This window comes from Tauraco erythrolophus, chromosome 10 (genome assembly GCF_009769465.1).
Source record: "Tauraco erythrolophus isolate bTauEry1 chromosome 10, bTauEry1.pri, whole genome shotgun sequence".
NCBI lineage: Eukaryota > Metazoa > Chordata > Aves > Musophagiformes > Musophagidae > Tauraco > Tauraco erythrolophus.
The window spans coordinates 15,424,348-15,442,177 of record NC_141474.1 but is presented as its reverse complement, the minus strand read 5'-3'; the positions used below and the strand labels follow the sequence as shown (position 1 = coordinate 15,442,177).

The window sequence follows — 17,830 nt, the reverse complement described above, 5'->3', positions numbered from 1 at the left end:
TAAAAACGTAGGGCATGCTGTGGCATTAGTGTTAGTTCTTTTGCCCCGTTATCTAAAGCACTTCAAATATTTCATGTCCAAATTATGGTCTAGTCTTTTTAACATGAACTGACAACTTTATTTCCCATCTGTGGTGGGTTGACCCCAGTCAGCATCTAAGCTCCCACCCAGCCACTCGTTCACTTCCCACCTCCAAATTTTCCCATTGCCACTTCAAATCGGTTTGAGCAGTTCTTAGAAAGGGAGTTTTCCTATTTCTCATTACAATGTTGAGATAATGTTTGTATTACACAGGAACAGCTTTTATTGGCCTTGACCCAAAATATCCCTCTATAGCAGAGAGTAAAGAGACAGACTACCAGACTATGATTATGGTTTCAGGCATCATTCCTCTCAAACAAGCAGTAATTAAATTTCAATCTGAAAACTCTGATTATTGACATTTTTCTTTCACTTTTTCTTGATTAATACAGCACTTCACAAACAATCTTTTTTTGAAGGATTGAGGATGCAAAATTAGCCAATAAGTTGTCTGCTTTATACTAATTCAGAATGGATATTTTAGTATTACACTTAAGACTATGAAATTTAAAAAAATAATTGTTTCATCTTCCTCACTGTCAAGTTTTCAGTCTCTACTACTAAAGAACAAAAAAAAAAAAAAAATCCATTTTCTTCTTATTAATAATTGCACAAAATGATAAATCCTGTGGTATCAGATGCTATGTGTGGCCATAAAACAGAAAAATATAAATACTTAATAGACTCTCATAAAAAAAACCCTTATTTAAACATGTAAGGAAGATGTTTGGATATCACAAGTTAGGCCAATATAAATAAGTAAAACTACAGTATCTGGGAAAGTAAAAAGAAGACGAAAAATAAAAACAGGCCAATTTTCTTCTCACACAGCTCTCTGTCTGAAACGATGTTTTCTTCATATATAAGAAAGCAGTGGACACAGTGTTTTTAAAACTGCGTCCTTCAAAAATGTAACAATAAACAACGCTGAATAATACCATATGTATTAAATGGTCTCAGCCAAGTTGCTGAAGTAATACCTTAGTGAGATGTCTGAAGTACAAGAAGGAAAACAATCCCATCGTTAACTGCAAATCATTTAACAGAGAAGCACTTGATTTTAAAAAATAAAAATAAAATTTTAAAAAATCATCTTGGGCCTGTACTGTGCACACTGGCTAGTTTCTTTCTGTGTGCGTGTGCTTTCTGAAAAAACAGTAACCGTAATATTAAATTAACTCAATTTTTAAAAGTCCTAAACTGAAACAGCAAAGATTTTGATGATACTTTACAAGCAAACATACAGAATCCAGATACTTTCTCTTTCTGCTTTCTCCTCTGCTTGGACTCTTACAAAGATTTAATTCACTGCTGGTGGCATTGAAGCAAGTTTCTGCTGGTGGCAGCTACTGCCCTAGTCCACTTGAAACGGAGTCAGGGTTGAAGGAAAAGGCTAACAGAAGAGAAGACTGGGAAAGACTGCCAGTCAGAGATAATTGCAAGCTACAAGCAAGAATGAGGAGTCAGAAGAGTCAAAGAATGAGGCCACCCACTACAGGGGTGAAGACAGCACAAGAGTGATGCTAGTTCCTGATCTATAGAGGCAACATGTCACAGTTACATGACATTATCCACTGAGCTGTGCCTGGTGGTCCTCTTTCGCACAACCCCTTGCAAAATTTAGTTTAAATCCTATGCTTTGTTGAGGGAATTTACTGCTCTTTTTTCGTTATGGTTCGCTTCTTCCTAATGGCATGAGATAGGATGCTGTTGTGGGATCATCTTCTAGTGACATAGCTATTTTGCTCCTATCCTTTTCATCTGCAAGATAAATCTTACCTTTAAATTACTTGTATTACATAGCAAAAGTAATTATGTATAAATTTTGATTTGTTTTTAATATTTACCATAGCAAGCTAAGTTTTTTTACTGTAATCACTTGTGTCCTAATCTCTGTTTGGCTTTCTTTTGAGCAGAAAATGTCATTCGTTACTTGTTAACTAAGTTCACCCAAACCATTCTCAGAAACTGCTTTTGGTTTTAATAAACCCTCCCAAAACTCATGAAGTTTAAAAGTCTTTCTAGAGGAGTGAACAGGAAATTGGGGAGGGGGCGGGAGGAATTCTGCAAACTCAATTATGCAGAATATTTCAAAATATTCACCATGAGATTTCTACTCAGTGAACAAAAAATCTGTTTTCAGTTAGCAACAAATTTAGGTTTATAATTATGACAGTTCTTAGATGAGTTCACAGGCACATTTTAAAAATCCCTGTGAGCAAAGCCAAGATCTACTGCTGGTGCTGCTTCCCCTGTGCCCATGCAGGCATGAACAACCTCAAAGATATCAGTCAATGTGCAGGAGCTGAATTCACATTCTCAAAGTAGTAACTCACATAGTGAGGGATGATCAGAAGATGCTCACCCCAGGAGCTATGGAAGAGCAAGACTTCTTTAACCCACAGAAGAGGCTAGGCCTCAGAAAATTCAAATTTTCCTTTTGAAATTGTTGCTGGTGCTTTTCCTCACAGAAGAGAACAGTTTGGTCTCAAGCACAAAACACTGCAATAGATTTTTGGTGAAGACTGTAATGGGAGACCATTCTCACAGCAGAAACAGCCAACAGTCTGCCTGCATGCAAAACGCAGGACTTCAACAAAGGATGTTAAAATCAACATCAGAGAATTACAATATTATCTTCACTATTATGAAGCCCATTCACAGTAAATAAAGTGACATGAACCTCAGAAACACACAGCCCATAGTTCATCCATACTGAAGTAGGATATTAAACATGCAGCACTTCACTTTTACTATCAATACAATGTGTTTAAACACTTTTATACTTGCTGATGTGTATGTTTAAACTTCAGGAATAAGAAAAAAAAACCACCTGATTGTCTTCATACCATAATATATTCAGGAACGTTCACTTATTTCCTTCGTAGCTGAGCCATGGAGGTAATAACTTCAAGACAGAAGATATATAAGCTCTGGGATTTCTAGCTCTACCCAATGATGATCGAGGTGAATTTTCCTTTCCACCTCTTTGTTCTTACTCACTAGAACAGTAGCTGAAAACCATTTATGCCAGCTGGCATCATTGTTCCCAACTTTGATTATTACCTTCTAGACAGATATTCCCCATAGCCAAGAAGGTTCTAACAAAACTCTATCCTTGCAGTGAAGTCAACTTGAAGTCAGAATTGGCTTTTTTCTCCTAAGGCAGCCAATTGCTTATAAAAATATTAGAAGTATGTTACACATTGGATTAAGAAAAAAAAGAACACAGATTCCTTTTATAAATCAAATTCAATTCAAAATGAAAATGATAAGTTACATCTTTAAATATGATCTTAAATACAAAATTATTCAGAGCAGAACTGACAAGCACCCACTCTGGGATCAACTCTTTCCCTTGATATTATCTATTTGAATGTAAACATCAGCCTAACTTAAAAATCATGACTGTTCTTCATTTGTGTAACAGTCATTCCACAGAATTTTCTGTCATAAGGACTATTTGGATTAACTTTCCTGGTTTTTAATAACACACTTGTATGTCAATAAAGCAATTGGCATTCTATTTAATGAATGTTAAATACATGAGTTTTCATAGATCTATAAGCTGGAGATTCTAACTAAATATACTGCATCTTTATGACTGTGCGGTACTTACGTGGTTTGGAAAGTCAGACTTCAGTTCAGCAATACTTTTACACCAATATGCTGCTGTTTTCTCACTGATCAGTTCAATGTTCAGAAAAGAGCCTTGGCCTGGGCCGTACATAGGACCTGAAGTAATTCCACGCACAATCCTCGGAGAAACATTGGTGACAATATCCTGCAAAACAGTGAAGCCTTTCAGATTGACTCTCTAAAGTGAGGCAATGATGTCTATCATATAATGTAAACTTAAACATACGAGGTGTTTATAAACTGTACTCTTACCACGAATAAAACCTACAATTGTAGGTCAGTTCTCTCAGTTAGCAGATTCTCTGATAAGATTCTCTACATCAGAAAAGTGTTTGCTGTGTGTGTGAAATGGTACGATAACTATCAAGAAAATGGCAATATGGGGCACCTATAAACCACCATACAAAACATCATTTAAATTATGCTTTTGTGTTGAGTAGAGGGCGTACAAGACTTTGTGTAAAAACTTATGTAGGTCTCAGTCATGTAACAGCATACATGTGAACTATCCTCCCCAAAGATGACCAAAGTCCATGTTCTAAGCTAAGAGGTGAAGAGCAAAGAGGTGCCGCCCACCAGCCTCTCCAATGAAAAGTCAGGGTCATGGGTCCATTCACCAGCAAAAGCATACCAGTGTACCAAACTTCACAAACAAAATGATACGACTAAGAGAGATCAATATCTAAAAATAAAACCAAAAATACTGAAATTAAGATCAATATTGTAAAGCATGACATTTCTGAAGGTCAACATGAGGTTAGCAAACAATTTTGAAACATACAATAAACACACAAAATGTTGACTTGTGTAGTAGTCTTAATTAAGCTGCAATGTCACCATATCTATATTAACAAAGAACTGTAAATTCTGACATTATTTAAAATTAAAGAGAAACATAGATGGCAAAATGTTCCTTTTGCCAATTTCCAATTAAAAATAATTTTGAGTAAGGGTCATTTATTTACAAACGTATCAGAATTATTTGTTTAAGTACCCCTCCTCACCATCTTGTCATTTTTAGTGAGATAACATGAACCTCCATTAGTATATAGCAATTAAGGTCAATTTACATATTTTAATTAAGAATCATCCCATATAAAACAATTAGGGTAATAGGCATACTAACCGGATTTCATAACATTTGGACGTTTTTCCAACTAGATAGACAGGAAACCTTAATTAGCATTAATTAGCACTGATCTGCATATGTTTGATAAGGCATACCCTTGCCACAAAAGATTATTTATTCCTGAATCTGCCAAATGCTGCAGCGAGAGAGGATAAAGGGACTTTTCTTCACATTGTATGTAAATTTGAGGTAATCTTCATTTGCTTATAAAATTGAATTATTTATTATACAGTAAACACGTACTAATATTTTATACTGATAGATAATTATATGTCCATTTACATATGTAGGAATCATACAAAGTAATCTCCCAGTTCATCTGTTTTCAGGGCTAATATGTCTGAAACATGGACATCATAATAATTCCTAATTTTCCCTTCACCACAAAAGTTCCACCTCCCCCTCAACAGTTAAGTTTTATCTTCAGAAAAAAATAATTCTGAACATTTTCTGAACTTATGCAAATCAAAACCAAACCGCAAAGTACACTCCCCTCACTCCCAAAACAAATTAGAAAAATTGCAGTTTATGCAGAAGAACCATTTACATCAGTTGCTCCACATTATCCTCTTGAGCGTTTCACTCCTTTTAAATTGCCTCAGAGGAGGCTTGTGCTTTGACTTCACCCCAGAAAGCTATTGATATATACAGGCCAGTACTATCACATCATCCAGCATGATAAAACATGCAAAGTCAGTGACTTAAATGCTGGCAATATGACCTTACCCCTGCGAGCACAGGGTGCATGTGGTCATTTGCCAACAGATACAAGTTACTTTTACCATGCTGCAAGCGACCACGAGCTTCCTTTTTGCATGCTCCAAACCAGTCAGAAGCTGTGTAGCTGCAGTTGTATGGCACTCAGCCTGAGCTAACAGCCTGTCTGTTGGTGGGAATTATTATTCTTGGGTTCAGTGCAAATTATAAGATAAGATGCACGTGGTGTGATTTCCATTTTGTGGCTGGCTTGTGCACGTGCATACGTCAGACAATGCTTGGAGCCACCTACGGTATCGTTTGTTATCCTACTGTGTGGGGGTGGTGGTGGGGTTCTTTCAGTCTCTCATTTTACTACAGTTAACAATTCAAAGACTGAGATGTTACAGCCTAGATCATACCTCTTGTGGGACACTCACAAGCCTCAGTCTGCTTCCATAAGAAAACACTCTGAAGTTTTTGTATCTGCGTTGGGTCTCCAGGCAATCTAAGAACAGAGACCCCTGTTTAGACCCTGCGACTGCTGCCGAATCTCCATGGCTTCAACTCATTCCTTCCCAGAGCTCAGTCATAGCCAACATCTGAGTGGCAATTTATTTCTCCAGGATTCTACAGTCGAATCAGGTAACACGCAGACTTTGCAAACTATCTCAAAAGCAGCCACTCTTCACTTTAATGACCACAAGAGATACACAGAGACACATGAAACAGTAAACACATCTCTGCCTATGTTTCCTCATTCTTAAATTTTCCTTGAGATTTTGAGAGATGCCTTTTGGTGCTTAGGGACCTTCTTGTCCCATCCTCCACCAGTAGCCAGTCGCTCTTTCGAATTGTTGCTTCCACTGCCTCCTTACTGCCTCTGTGTCACTCGACCCCTCTGCTGTGTCCATAAAAACACTTTATTTTTCCTGACCAAACTGCTTCTGCTTCCAAAAATCCTTCCCCACTTTGAAATCCAAACATTACCACGTGGCTGCTTTGTCTTGGCTCCTCCTGAGAGGGATACGCTGTCCTTATTTAAGATCCCGCTCCTTGTTTGCCTCTCCTAGCTCAGAGTAAGCTACATGGAGAGAGTCTGTAATGACTGACACGCTGGCACCTCTCCTGTCTCTTGTTAGCACATGACAGCCCCAGACACAAGGAGACTCGCAGTTCATGGAAACAAAATGGAATTTATAACTTAGGTGATGATTCAAGGAATCTGTCTATGTACATACAGAATAAAATCACACAAGTGACAGGAACGAAAATTGTCTCTCTGAAAGGAGCATGAAATACCTACACAAAACTTGCCTTACCATCGTCTTCCTCTTCAGTCTCCTGCCACAGCTACAAAAGCTAAACAGGGAGAGAACTAGGCAAAGGATCTATTGGCTGGGCTTAGCCAACTTAATGTCTTTTGGTCTTAGGAGTGAATTTGATATAGTATCACAAGTTCTTTCACCAAGATGGGCAATTCTGGTGGCTGACCAATTGTCACTGCTGTGTCCAAAACAGCACGTAAGGTCAGAGCAGTTGAAAGAGCCATAGTGCTCCAGCCCGCAGGGTTTGTGACAGACCATCTTCTGGTGTTTTAATCAAATACTGATTTTCCCTGTTTGTAGGAATCGTGTGCCCAAATGTTGGCACTGATTATTCCTTTTCTTTTTTGAAACCCCAGCTTTCCTTTTATCCCAGCTATGCACACAACCCTTTTATTGTTGATAAAAATTTTTGCCTGCGTAAAAAGCCACAATGGAACTGGAGCAAGAAGTCTGACAGGAGGCACTTCAACGTTTGATTCTAACAACATTTTTCATTCTAAAAAAAGCTGACTGCTACAGAGGGATAATCTGACTGATGAGATGGTCTGGTCCCCACATGCAGCTGAAAGTAGAAGTCCGCATACAGGAACAGGAGAACGTCCCCAGACTCCAAATCGAATCAAGTACCTTACCTCCCCATGCGATGGAAGCAATAACCAGTCCTTGGGAAAAATAGCACAAAGCTTTCATGTACTCTGAAGACTGAGGATAGAAGACTTTTAATAAAGAGTAACTAGGGGAGAACAAAGCTTACATGTGACCACACTAAAAGACAAAGCTATGATAAAAATGACTAAAAAAATCATTGGCAAAGGTAAACAGAATAGTCCACAGAAAATTAATTTGCTTTGTGGGGAAACCTTGCAAATTAACTCAGATCTGGGGATTAAGAAAACCATATTCAGTATTAGATTACAGCAAAATGAAGTTCAACAAGGCCAAGTGCAAGGTCCTGCACGTGGGTTGGGGCAATCCCAAGCACAGGTACAGGCTGGGTGGAGAATGGATTGAGAGCAGGCCTGAGGAAAAGGACTTGGTAGTGCTGGTGGATGAGAAGCTCAACACGAGCCGGCAATGTGCACTGGTAGCCCAGAAAGCAAATCGTATCCTGGGCTGTTTCAAAAGAAGTGTGGCCAGCAGGTCGAGGGAGGTGATTCTGCCCCTCTACTTAGCTCTCGTGAGACCCCACTGAGAACACTGTGTTCAGCTCTGGAGTACCCAGCACAAGAAGGACATGGAACTACTGGAGTGAGTGCAGAGGAGGGCCACGAAGATGATCCGAGGGCTGGAACACCTCTGCTATGAAGACAGGCTGAGAGAGTTGGGGCTGTTCAGCCTGGAGAAGAGAAGGCTCCGGGGTGATCTTATAGCAGCTTTCCAGTACCTAAAGGGGGCCTACAGGAAAGCTGGAGAGGGACTTTTTACAAGGGCGTGTAGTGATAGGACAAGGGGCAATGGATTTAAACTGAAAGAGGGCAGATTTAGGTTAGATATAAGAAAGAAATTCTTTACATTGAGGACGGTGAGGTACTGGAACAGGTTGCCCAGAGAAGTTGTGAATGCCTCATCCCTGTCAGTGTTCAAGGCCAGGTTGGATGAGGCTTTGGGCAACCTGGTGTAGTGGAGGATTTCTCTGCCCATGGCAGGGGGGTTGGAACTAGATAATCTTTAAGGTCCCTTCCAACCCTAACCATTCTATGATTCTATAAAATAACTTGGTTTGGGGGAGTTAATGCAAACACAGAGAAAAAGTGACAACAAATGGAATCAAGGGCCAACTGTGAATCATGAATATTTCAGTTACTGAATTTCTTCTTTTGCCTCATGAGCTGATTCTTTTCCCCAGGAGAGCAGAGCAGAAACAGTAATATCAATCTCTCAAATATATCTAGCTCAGGACATTGCCTAACAAAGTGGTGTTACACAGATAAAAGCACCAATATCCTGCTGCTTTTGGATTCCTCCTTTCTGCTTATGAACAATTCTGGTATTCTGGTAACCTGAGACTGAGTTAATTTGCATTTCACATATATTTCTGTTCCTGTCGATTAATTAATTAACACACTAAAAAAAAAAAAAGACCCAAGGTATTGATCAGGTCCCATTTGCTCTAATAATCTCTGAACCCCTCAATCAGATCATTGAATTCTAAACAACTAAAATCTAATGGGCTGGGAGGTTTGAGTCAACACCTTGAAGTTCAAACACTCAGCACTTTTTAGTCAGTCAAATCTAAATAAAAGTGCAGATCAATTCATCAGTCCATGTCTTACTGTACACTCAAGAAGTCATTTTGCTTCACATGTCCGCATTTGCAGTTAATAATTGCCACAGATTTTTGTACTATAAACACAACCATGCTGTTTAAGTTGAGAGACAGAGCTTTCCATTTGGGCAGAAGGGACATTCTGAATTTTAAGGGACCCAAAGGGGTGTCCAGCACAGTGTTAGGTCATGCGATAAGCACATTCATTGTGTGTTTCTCCTAAACTAATCAGCAGAGAAATAATTCACATTGTGAATATTAACGTTGTCATCTGTAGGTGTGGAAGTTAATGATCCGTAGAAATGAATCAAGCCGTCCACCTCTCTCTCAGAGTTATTGTTTTAAGGGAATCAAGAAGACAGCTCTTCATTAACTGGGTTCACATTTTATTTTATAATCATGTTTCCTAGAAACTGAAAAAAAAAAAACAAAAACCCAAACAAAACAGTTTGGAGAAAATGTTGTATGAAGAGGTCAGTTGCAGGAACACATAAAAACCACCAAATACACCAAAAGGTGCACCACACCTTCTAACTATTCAATTAATGTAGTTATATTAGGCAAATATAATAAAAAGAACCAAAAAGGATGAAACAATATGATTTTTCATATCAAAGCTCTGGTACATTTCTATTGATTTGCAGAGCTTGAAGCATTCTTTTTTGCCCATTTTCCCCAAAATATTACACCTAATTGCATTTTAATGAACATTTGCAATAATAAAGTTGCTTAAGAGAACACACAGGCATTTATATTTGGGATATGGAAAGAAAATTAATTAACTGTACCTGTAACTAATATATTAACCTGTTGTACAAATATTCACTCCTGAAAGTACAGGTGTTCTGCAATATAAATATCTGCAGTACAATTACGGTTTCAAATAAGATTTTTGGATTTTAAAAATACCTTTAATCACACTAAGCCAAGCATTAACATGTGTTTTGTTCAGTCTGAGAGGCTTCTAAGAGGCACAAAGAACTTGCCTTGCAGCGTTGCCCCCCAAAGTAAATGAAAGTCGCTGCATACTTCAAATCAAGCTTTTCTCATCTTTACCTTATGAAAGCAGATAGAAATTAGTGACCTTTGTCAGTTTCTTTTCATTAATATGAGAAAAAGATTTAACACAACGAGCAGATTACTACTTTTTACAAAGTTATTTATTTGACCTTCCTTTCTTCTAGGAAGGGAAGGCATTATACTTGCCAAGTGGAGTATGCATCGGTACATGCCCAGGGTTACTACTTACTGAATGTCAATACAAACACCAAGGCAGCCACACTAGCCTCTTTGTGAAGAAGAGATCGAAATAAATACCTTATTAAGGTAATTTTAGTCAAGTATCTCAAAACAGCATACTTACAGTTAGTAGACAGTAAACTATAATGCAAAAAAAGCCCAAATGTAAGTTTCCACTTTACTATATCCATTATACCACCTTCCTTACTTGAACAAAACCCAGTAGCTGAAAAATGCAGGTATTTAAGCAAATTATCAGGTACTCCTTTGCCCCAGATTTTCAAAGATGTATTGAAAAGGCTGCAAAGATTTCAAAATCCAGTATGTGTGAAACATTTTTAAAGCTTATTTTCTAAATGCTTTAATCAACCTCCTAACATCAAGATTCAGTTTTCCCTACAGTTTCTGCTAATTACAGTAGAATTTGATGTACAATTTCACCTATGCAAAACTATGGAGAAGGAGAAGTATCCCTTTCCTGCCTAATACTGCAGCAGATAAAGCTTTCTGGAAATCTGGTTCACTGCTGTTTGCACACCCTCATAGATACCAACGGCGTCACAGACTTAATTCCCTGCCAACTCTCACTCAAGGTCTTGTGATGATTTGCCTCTTCTGTGACTCAGCTGTCTAGCCAGACTGTGTCTAGTATCACCCCTTCTGGAGTTTTAACCATCCACAAAAGGCAAGTGAAACCTGAAGCAACAATACCATTTCACACAGCACAGATCCTATACATCCTTCCCCAAGTTGTTCCTCACCTTCTCTCCTCCATCAGAGCCGAGACATGTGACATCTCTGTAGGATTCCTTTTCTGAGGCCTGAAGCACTGACTTGCTCTCCTGACTTTCCCCAAACTCAGAATTGTTTCCAGCTAAGCTGTCAGGCTCCTTTTAACAGGATGCTAAATCCACAGCAAGGACCGCCACAAACACAAAACCATTCCATCAAGTACAACCATGCAGATTAATGATTAATTTCCATGAACATCTTTCCTGCTAGAATAGGATTTTTACAACGCATAGCGAGACTTACTAGCTCATGGAGCAAGGCAAGTAAATTTGCTTGTGATTTCTGCCCAAGGAGGTTTGATGTACCCACTGGCATCTTCCAGTGCACGAACCACTTATGTTGCACACGATGCCGCCCGTTGAATTCGTAACGCTTGTATTTAGCATTTATTTCAGTGATGGAATAGGCCAGACATTATTCTTCCCATGTGAGTACAAAACCTCAGCAAAATCACTTCCTCTCTCTCTCCTTCTCTTTCCCTCAGTGAATGAGGGAGCATTTTTTAAAAACTGAAACCACCTTGACATAAAAACTTATCGTAACATCCCACCATGCAGAAACTGCTCTAATCTCTCCACAACCAGACATGAGAAATTTAGACACCTCTTTTTTTTCCACTGCTTTTGTGAATGAAGTCTAGACCTAGCCCACTCTTTCCTCTTCATTGCTTTCCTTGTCTTGAAGACAGACAGCACATAATGATAAAATGATGTAAAATAATTATTTTTCAAGTTCTCTCACCAAAATGAGAAATGATTTTAAAAATCTATTATTTCATCAGCCTTCCAGGACTGTTCACGTTGGCGATTTAAAGCATAAGTGTTTTGATCTCTCCACTAGTACAGAACAGATCTTGAAAAAGATCCTTGCTGTTAGTTATAAATTACACTTCTTCAGCTTTTCCGTACAATATCTAGTATGCTATAGAGAGGAAAAGGATACTTTAAAAAATATTCTTATCTGTCTTTTGATGGCTGTTTGTCATGGGTTTGGAAAGATGAAAGTACCCAAATCTGTATGTACCTTATAACCTGAAAGTGTGGAGTTCAAACAGGCCTTGTAAATCTTCCTTAATATTCTATTCTACTTCTAGACTGAATGAGTTAGGCAAACTATTTTTTAAAAAATAGACCGTTACTTCGTAAATGTTTTTACAACATTAAACTATCCCATTTGTGTTTATCAAACCAATTTAACACTACAGCTCCAGCAAGCAAGCTAGCTTTCCAAATCACTAAGTTAGCACAGAAGACTGCAGCCCCATAAGGGAAAAAACAATGTGTCAGGTTTCTACAGAAAACTGTTGAAGCACTCATACTGTGTGAAAGAGAAAGACAAGTTAGAGGTTTAGTTACCATGTATTTGATGTTCTCCTATATCGTCTAATTAGTGCCTTAAGATTTAACCATGAGAATGCATGAGAAACTTCAAAATTTACAGACACCAAGCTTAATTTATACCTAAGCTTCTCTCAGTGCTGCTTTCTCAGCACACCACCTTTCTTACTAATGCAATTTTCAGATGGTAGGGCATCACTACTGATAACTTATGATTATGATAGCAAAATCCCAAACTCTTTAGATAATCTTATGAGATCAGAGTATTAAAAAAAAAAATTGTTTACTCTCTTTACCTTAGAATAATCTTGGGACAATCCCATCCCCATTGCGAGTCAAGTAAAAATGTTCTGCTGCCCTTGCGTAAAACAATGGCAGTCCTCCAGTCTGTGTTAATTCATACATGTTGGATTGACCAGAAGTCCTAATTTTACAAACTAAAGCTCCCTAAAGTAATAAATCAGATTAAAATACAAGACAAAAGCAATACAAAATATGAGTAAAAGCACAAAAATATGGAAGAGTAACTATAATGTTGATGCCAAACGAACAAATCCATATTTTCTACTTGAGTTATATGTTTCACAAGGAAATGAAGTTTTGATCTTTGTTTACAATTACATTTGGTTGAGCAGCTTTTTAAAAAACACTTTGCATAATACAAAGCTATAAAGCTTTAAAATTAAACCAACATTTAATATTTTTCTTATTTGACATATTTGCTTGTTTCCTAGACATTAGAATGTAAAGACATTTGTACTGTAATTACAAAAGATCATTTAAAAAACGTATTATGTCCTACAGCACTTTGCCTTGACAAACAATTACTAGATATCACGTTCGACAGAATACAAAAAGCAATCTTTATCACAAGGTTAAAATTAGTCTTTGAACAAAAGATGCTTTCAAAGCAAATCCAAATTCTCATCAGCTTTATATCAGTTTCTCTGAGAGCGACAGGGAAGCCAGGGAGGGAGAGAAGAGAAAGGAAAAAAAATCTGAAGGACATTTGAAAAATTTCTTGCTAATGTTCAGTGTGAGCACACATTTTATCAGTTTTCTGATAAAGATGTAAGCAGTAGGACATGATTAAATTTCTGCCATCAAATTGCATTGTGGTCAAAAATTATACCCATAGAAGAAGACAGAAGTAGAGTTACAGTTCTTGAAAGTTGTATCTGTCTTCAGACATTCACTTTTGGATCTGCTTTTGCAATGTATGGTTCTTAGATCTCAGAGTTTTCATATAATAAACTATCTAACCGATGAATGGTTGCTTTGCTGACTGATGAGAAAAATGTTCAGTATTTGTCTCAAAACATTAATTCATTTTCAGAGAGAGACCGCTAGAACAGAAAATCATGTTTGAACATCCCAGACTTCTCTGAGAAAGAAATCTGAAGCTGATCAGCAGATTTCTCAGGCTTTGGTTGTGGGGGTTTCTTTGTTGTTTTTGTTGGTTTGTTTTTGTGTTTTTTTTAGAAACAAATATTTCTCTACTCCAAGAGCAAGCTTTCCCAATGTTTGGAAACAAATAGCATATAAGCTGTAGTAGAAGAAAAAAAAAAAAAAGAAGAGGAAAAGACATTCTTCAGCTTAGAAGCTGAAGATTAGAAATAAGAATAAAGCATAACAGAAAACCCAAAGTAAGAAAATCTAGTGGCAAGCTAGTCAGATATTTTCTATCTGCAACTTTTTCACAAATGACACAATTTCCAACTAAAAAAAAGAATCTAATTTTTCTTTGGCTCAAACATTAGCTTGTCTGAAGGTTTTCAGTTTTTCAGTTTTCCATTTAATTAAGGAACCAGAGCTTTCACAGTGCAGCATTTTTTCTGGACTGTGCTCTGCACCTCCCAGGAGGTAACCCCATGAAAAATAGTCACTGATGAAGAAGTCAGCAGCGGATGGTCAACCTGCTATTTTAATCGAAGCACAGAATTCAAAATAAATTAAAAAAAAAAAAAAAAAGTGCACCATCTTTAGAACTTTAAGTAGCCTCAGCTCCAGGAATACACCTGAAGCTATTCATTGTACTATATGGACTGTACTGGGATCTACTAAGAAATCCGATCTTTCAGAAAACACTGCTTCAGACTATATGAAGTGAGATGCTTGAGACTACCTACAATGACATGAAATGCTTTATCGTAACAGCACAGATAATCCCTGAGGCACTAGGATTGTAGGTACAATAAATGCTAGGTACAATGTCTTGAAAGTGTGTAAAAACTCAGTTTTACTCTCCTACAGATTATAACTTTGGGTCAACAAAGCATTATTCGTGTAGCTTGGACGAAGTACCTGATGAGCTTTACTGAAAAATCTGAACTCTCTATCTGTAACCTACTTATGTTCTCTAAAATATTGACAAGGCATTTCTGGATAATAATCCAGAGCAGATGCTCAGAAGTGATCAACATGACAAGACTGGATTCTATTACTCCACTGCAAGCAAAACATTGCAATACTAATTATTTGAGGGGAACAGAATGGAATAAAATAGGAGTATGTGGATAGATAAATTAGCTACATGGATTGCAGCTTTTGATCTGTATCTTAAAAGTGAAATATCTGTGGCCTGGCTTCTAAGAACTGGTGTACATTCACATAAGTGGAAAATCAACGCATAATAATTAAAATACACCAGTCCAGTTTATAATGCTTACCCCTGGGACTCCAGTGGATTTAGATCATTAACAGTTTAGCTTGCCTTAAGAGATTAATTCTTTTACAGACATCTAATAATATTAGTCCCTTTTCAGCTGTCAGCAAATATCATCATCAAATCAGTGATCAAAACTTGTGAAATGTATGTAACTGTCCAAATAAAGGAGCAGCAATTCTTAAGGTTCATTCTAGGCAAGTACTGTTGAATGATCTCATGAAATGAGAAGGAAAATGCAGTTTGGAAAGTATAAGCCTAAGAAAACCAAGCAGGAACTAATGTAGGTAAGACCCAAAAATCAACAACAGGTAAGACCCAGGAAAGAGAAGGAAGAATTACATGACATGTTTGCAGCAGCAAGTTTCGTAGAGTCACTAAAGGAGTTATGCTTACAAGGAGAATACTAATGGATTATCTTCTGGTACTTTAAACGGAGGCTAAATTAACATAGTTTTTCAAACATCACCATTAGAGACAACTCTTTTTTTTCTCTAATGCTACTTCCTAATTGTTAAATGAAATACTGTAAGAAGGCAGTAGGGCAACATCATCATCGGCAGGTTCCTATAGGGATGAACTGCTCCTCTAGATAAAAAATGGGAAAGAATTAAAGGTAGTCTCATAATTCTAACAAAATCCCTGACAGAAACAGCAAACAGTGAGAAAATGGATTCTTTAAAGCCCACATCCAGGATTTTGTAATCAATGTATGGATACAGAAATTAAACAAACAAACAAAAACTCTAACATAGGAATTCTAACGTCGGCTAATTAAGCATGTAACTTCACACTTGAAAAATGCAAGGAGGTAACTATTTATTTAAGAGACAATACTACATGGATTAACAAAGCTCCTGTCAACAACTCCGGACACCTGTACTAAGCTCACTTATTGCCTAATTAAATATTAACATGTCCTGACAGAATCTGTGGTATAATTTTAATTACTGTTTTCTCATAGGGAAGCCATATAATCAATGTATTTCTAGTCATTCCTAGAGGCTGTTTTGTAAAACTCCAATAGCAAACTGTGAACCATCACTAAAACATTTTCCTACAGACTGCTGTAAGTAAATCAAGACTATTATAATCTTCTAGGAGGAGGGGAGAATAGATGCTTCCTTTTAAGGGGTGAAAAATATGATTTCTTCAATAATCAAGAAGAAAAATATTTTAGCTACAATCCTATTTAAAGAGTTGCTAAAATTCTTGCACAAAGAATCAACATCAGGGAGTTACAGAATACCAAAGTTCTATTTAAATTTATATGTAATCCAAAATATTTTTATTGCTGGATTAAGTAATTAGGAGGAGAATCACATTACTCCCTTGAAGCATGTATTTAAATTTTCTGCTGGGGATGAATTGCAAATTTTGAGGTATGTCTTGTACCTACCTGCAGCATTTTCTTTTTCCATTAGGATTAAGAATATTTAAATACTGTAAACATTGATTAGCATTTCGGTATATTTAGGGGCAAGAAATTCAAGGAAACCATACCGATCCTATTTGGGAAGGTATTTAAATAGCTAGTACTACAATTTTCAAGGTATCAATTCTCCAGGAGGCACTAAACAATTTAAAGTCACAAATAAAGGGGTACAGGGAAGACGGAAGGGTTTCACTATCTAAGGGAATATTTAGGTTTACATTCCAATGACAATCTATCCATAACGCTTCTGCTTTGATAACTTGAGTTCTTAAATGTTAACTTTGTTTTGAACATGCTCCTTTTATCTTTTCCTGTGCAAAAGTACTATTGAAGTCAAAGGGTCTTTTGCATGAGCAGGATTGCAAGGCAGAGCCACTTACCATTCACAGAGCCTGATTATACATAGATCCGGATAATACAATTGTCAAGAAAAACAAACATTAAAATATCAGCCTCTATGAATGTTAACTCAGCACTTTAACATCTTGTCAGAAATCAAATCAATTTTAAGTCAGCACTAAATTTTAGGTAAATCTTTAAAAGAGATTTTGATTTTTGCTAGAGGCCTCATCTACTTTAAAATCCACAAAATAAAACTATTTTCCTCTTTGTATTGACTACCAGAACAGGAACACACATAAAAGTATTGAATACAAACTGTTAGATTTTATTTTCATAAATATAAAATGTAGGTGAAATAGTATCTGAATAGATTTAAACTAAATAACAAAGACTAAATAATTGACAAAGCTCTTTTGAAATTACCTTCCTATGTATCAGCTTGTAAGGAACCTCACATCTTCCACTTTGAATGAAACTATCGTTCTGACTTAGTTACTATTTTTGTAATGACTAGCAGGTTTTTCCTGACCCCCTGAATCATGGAACGAATTCTGCTAGCATGTTATGACTGATGAGGATGCAGTACAGCTCTGGCAAGCTTGAACTTGGGGCATCATGTATGCATCCTGGGGAGGGTCTTTGGGAATAGACATCCTGGGTGGGCTATATTCAGGAAGGGTAGAGCCAGCACATTCAGATCTGCCATCAGTCTCTGAGAGCACTGTGCGTTCATCCATTAGTCATCACAAGAAGCACCACAAATAGGCTCCATCATCTAGAGAGAGAGATGACTTTTTCCTCTTGAGAGCCTCAAAGCGGAGATTTCCAGCCTGCTGGGCTGATTCCAGTTTTCCAGACTGAGCTCTTAATAAATAAACATT

At 37.2% G+C, this 17,830-nt stretch overlaps 1 protein-coding gene across 1 annotated transcript in view; it reads right to left on the bottom strand.

Annotated features, from left to right (window-relative positions):
• DPYD (dihydropyrimidine dehydrogenase) overlaps positions 1 to 17,830 on the bottom strand; it is a 367,211-nt gene that overhangs the window by 139,280 nt on the left and 210,101 nt on the right. The window contains 1 exon segment of the mRNA XM_086617732.1: positions 3,701 to 3,865. Within this exon segment, the coding sequence (XP_086473858.1) occupies positions 3,701 to 3,865 (165 nt within the window).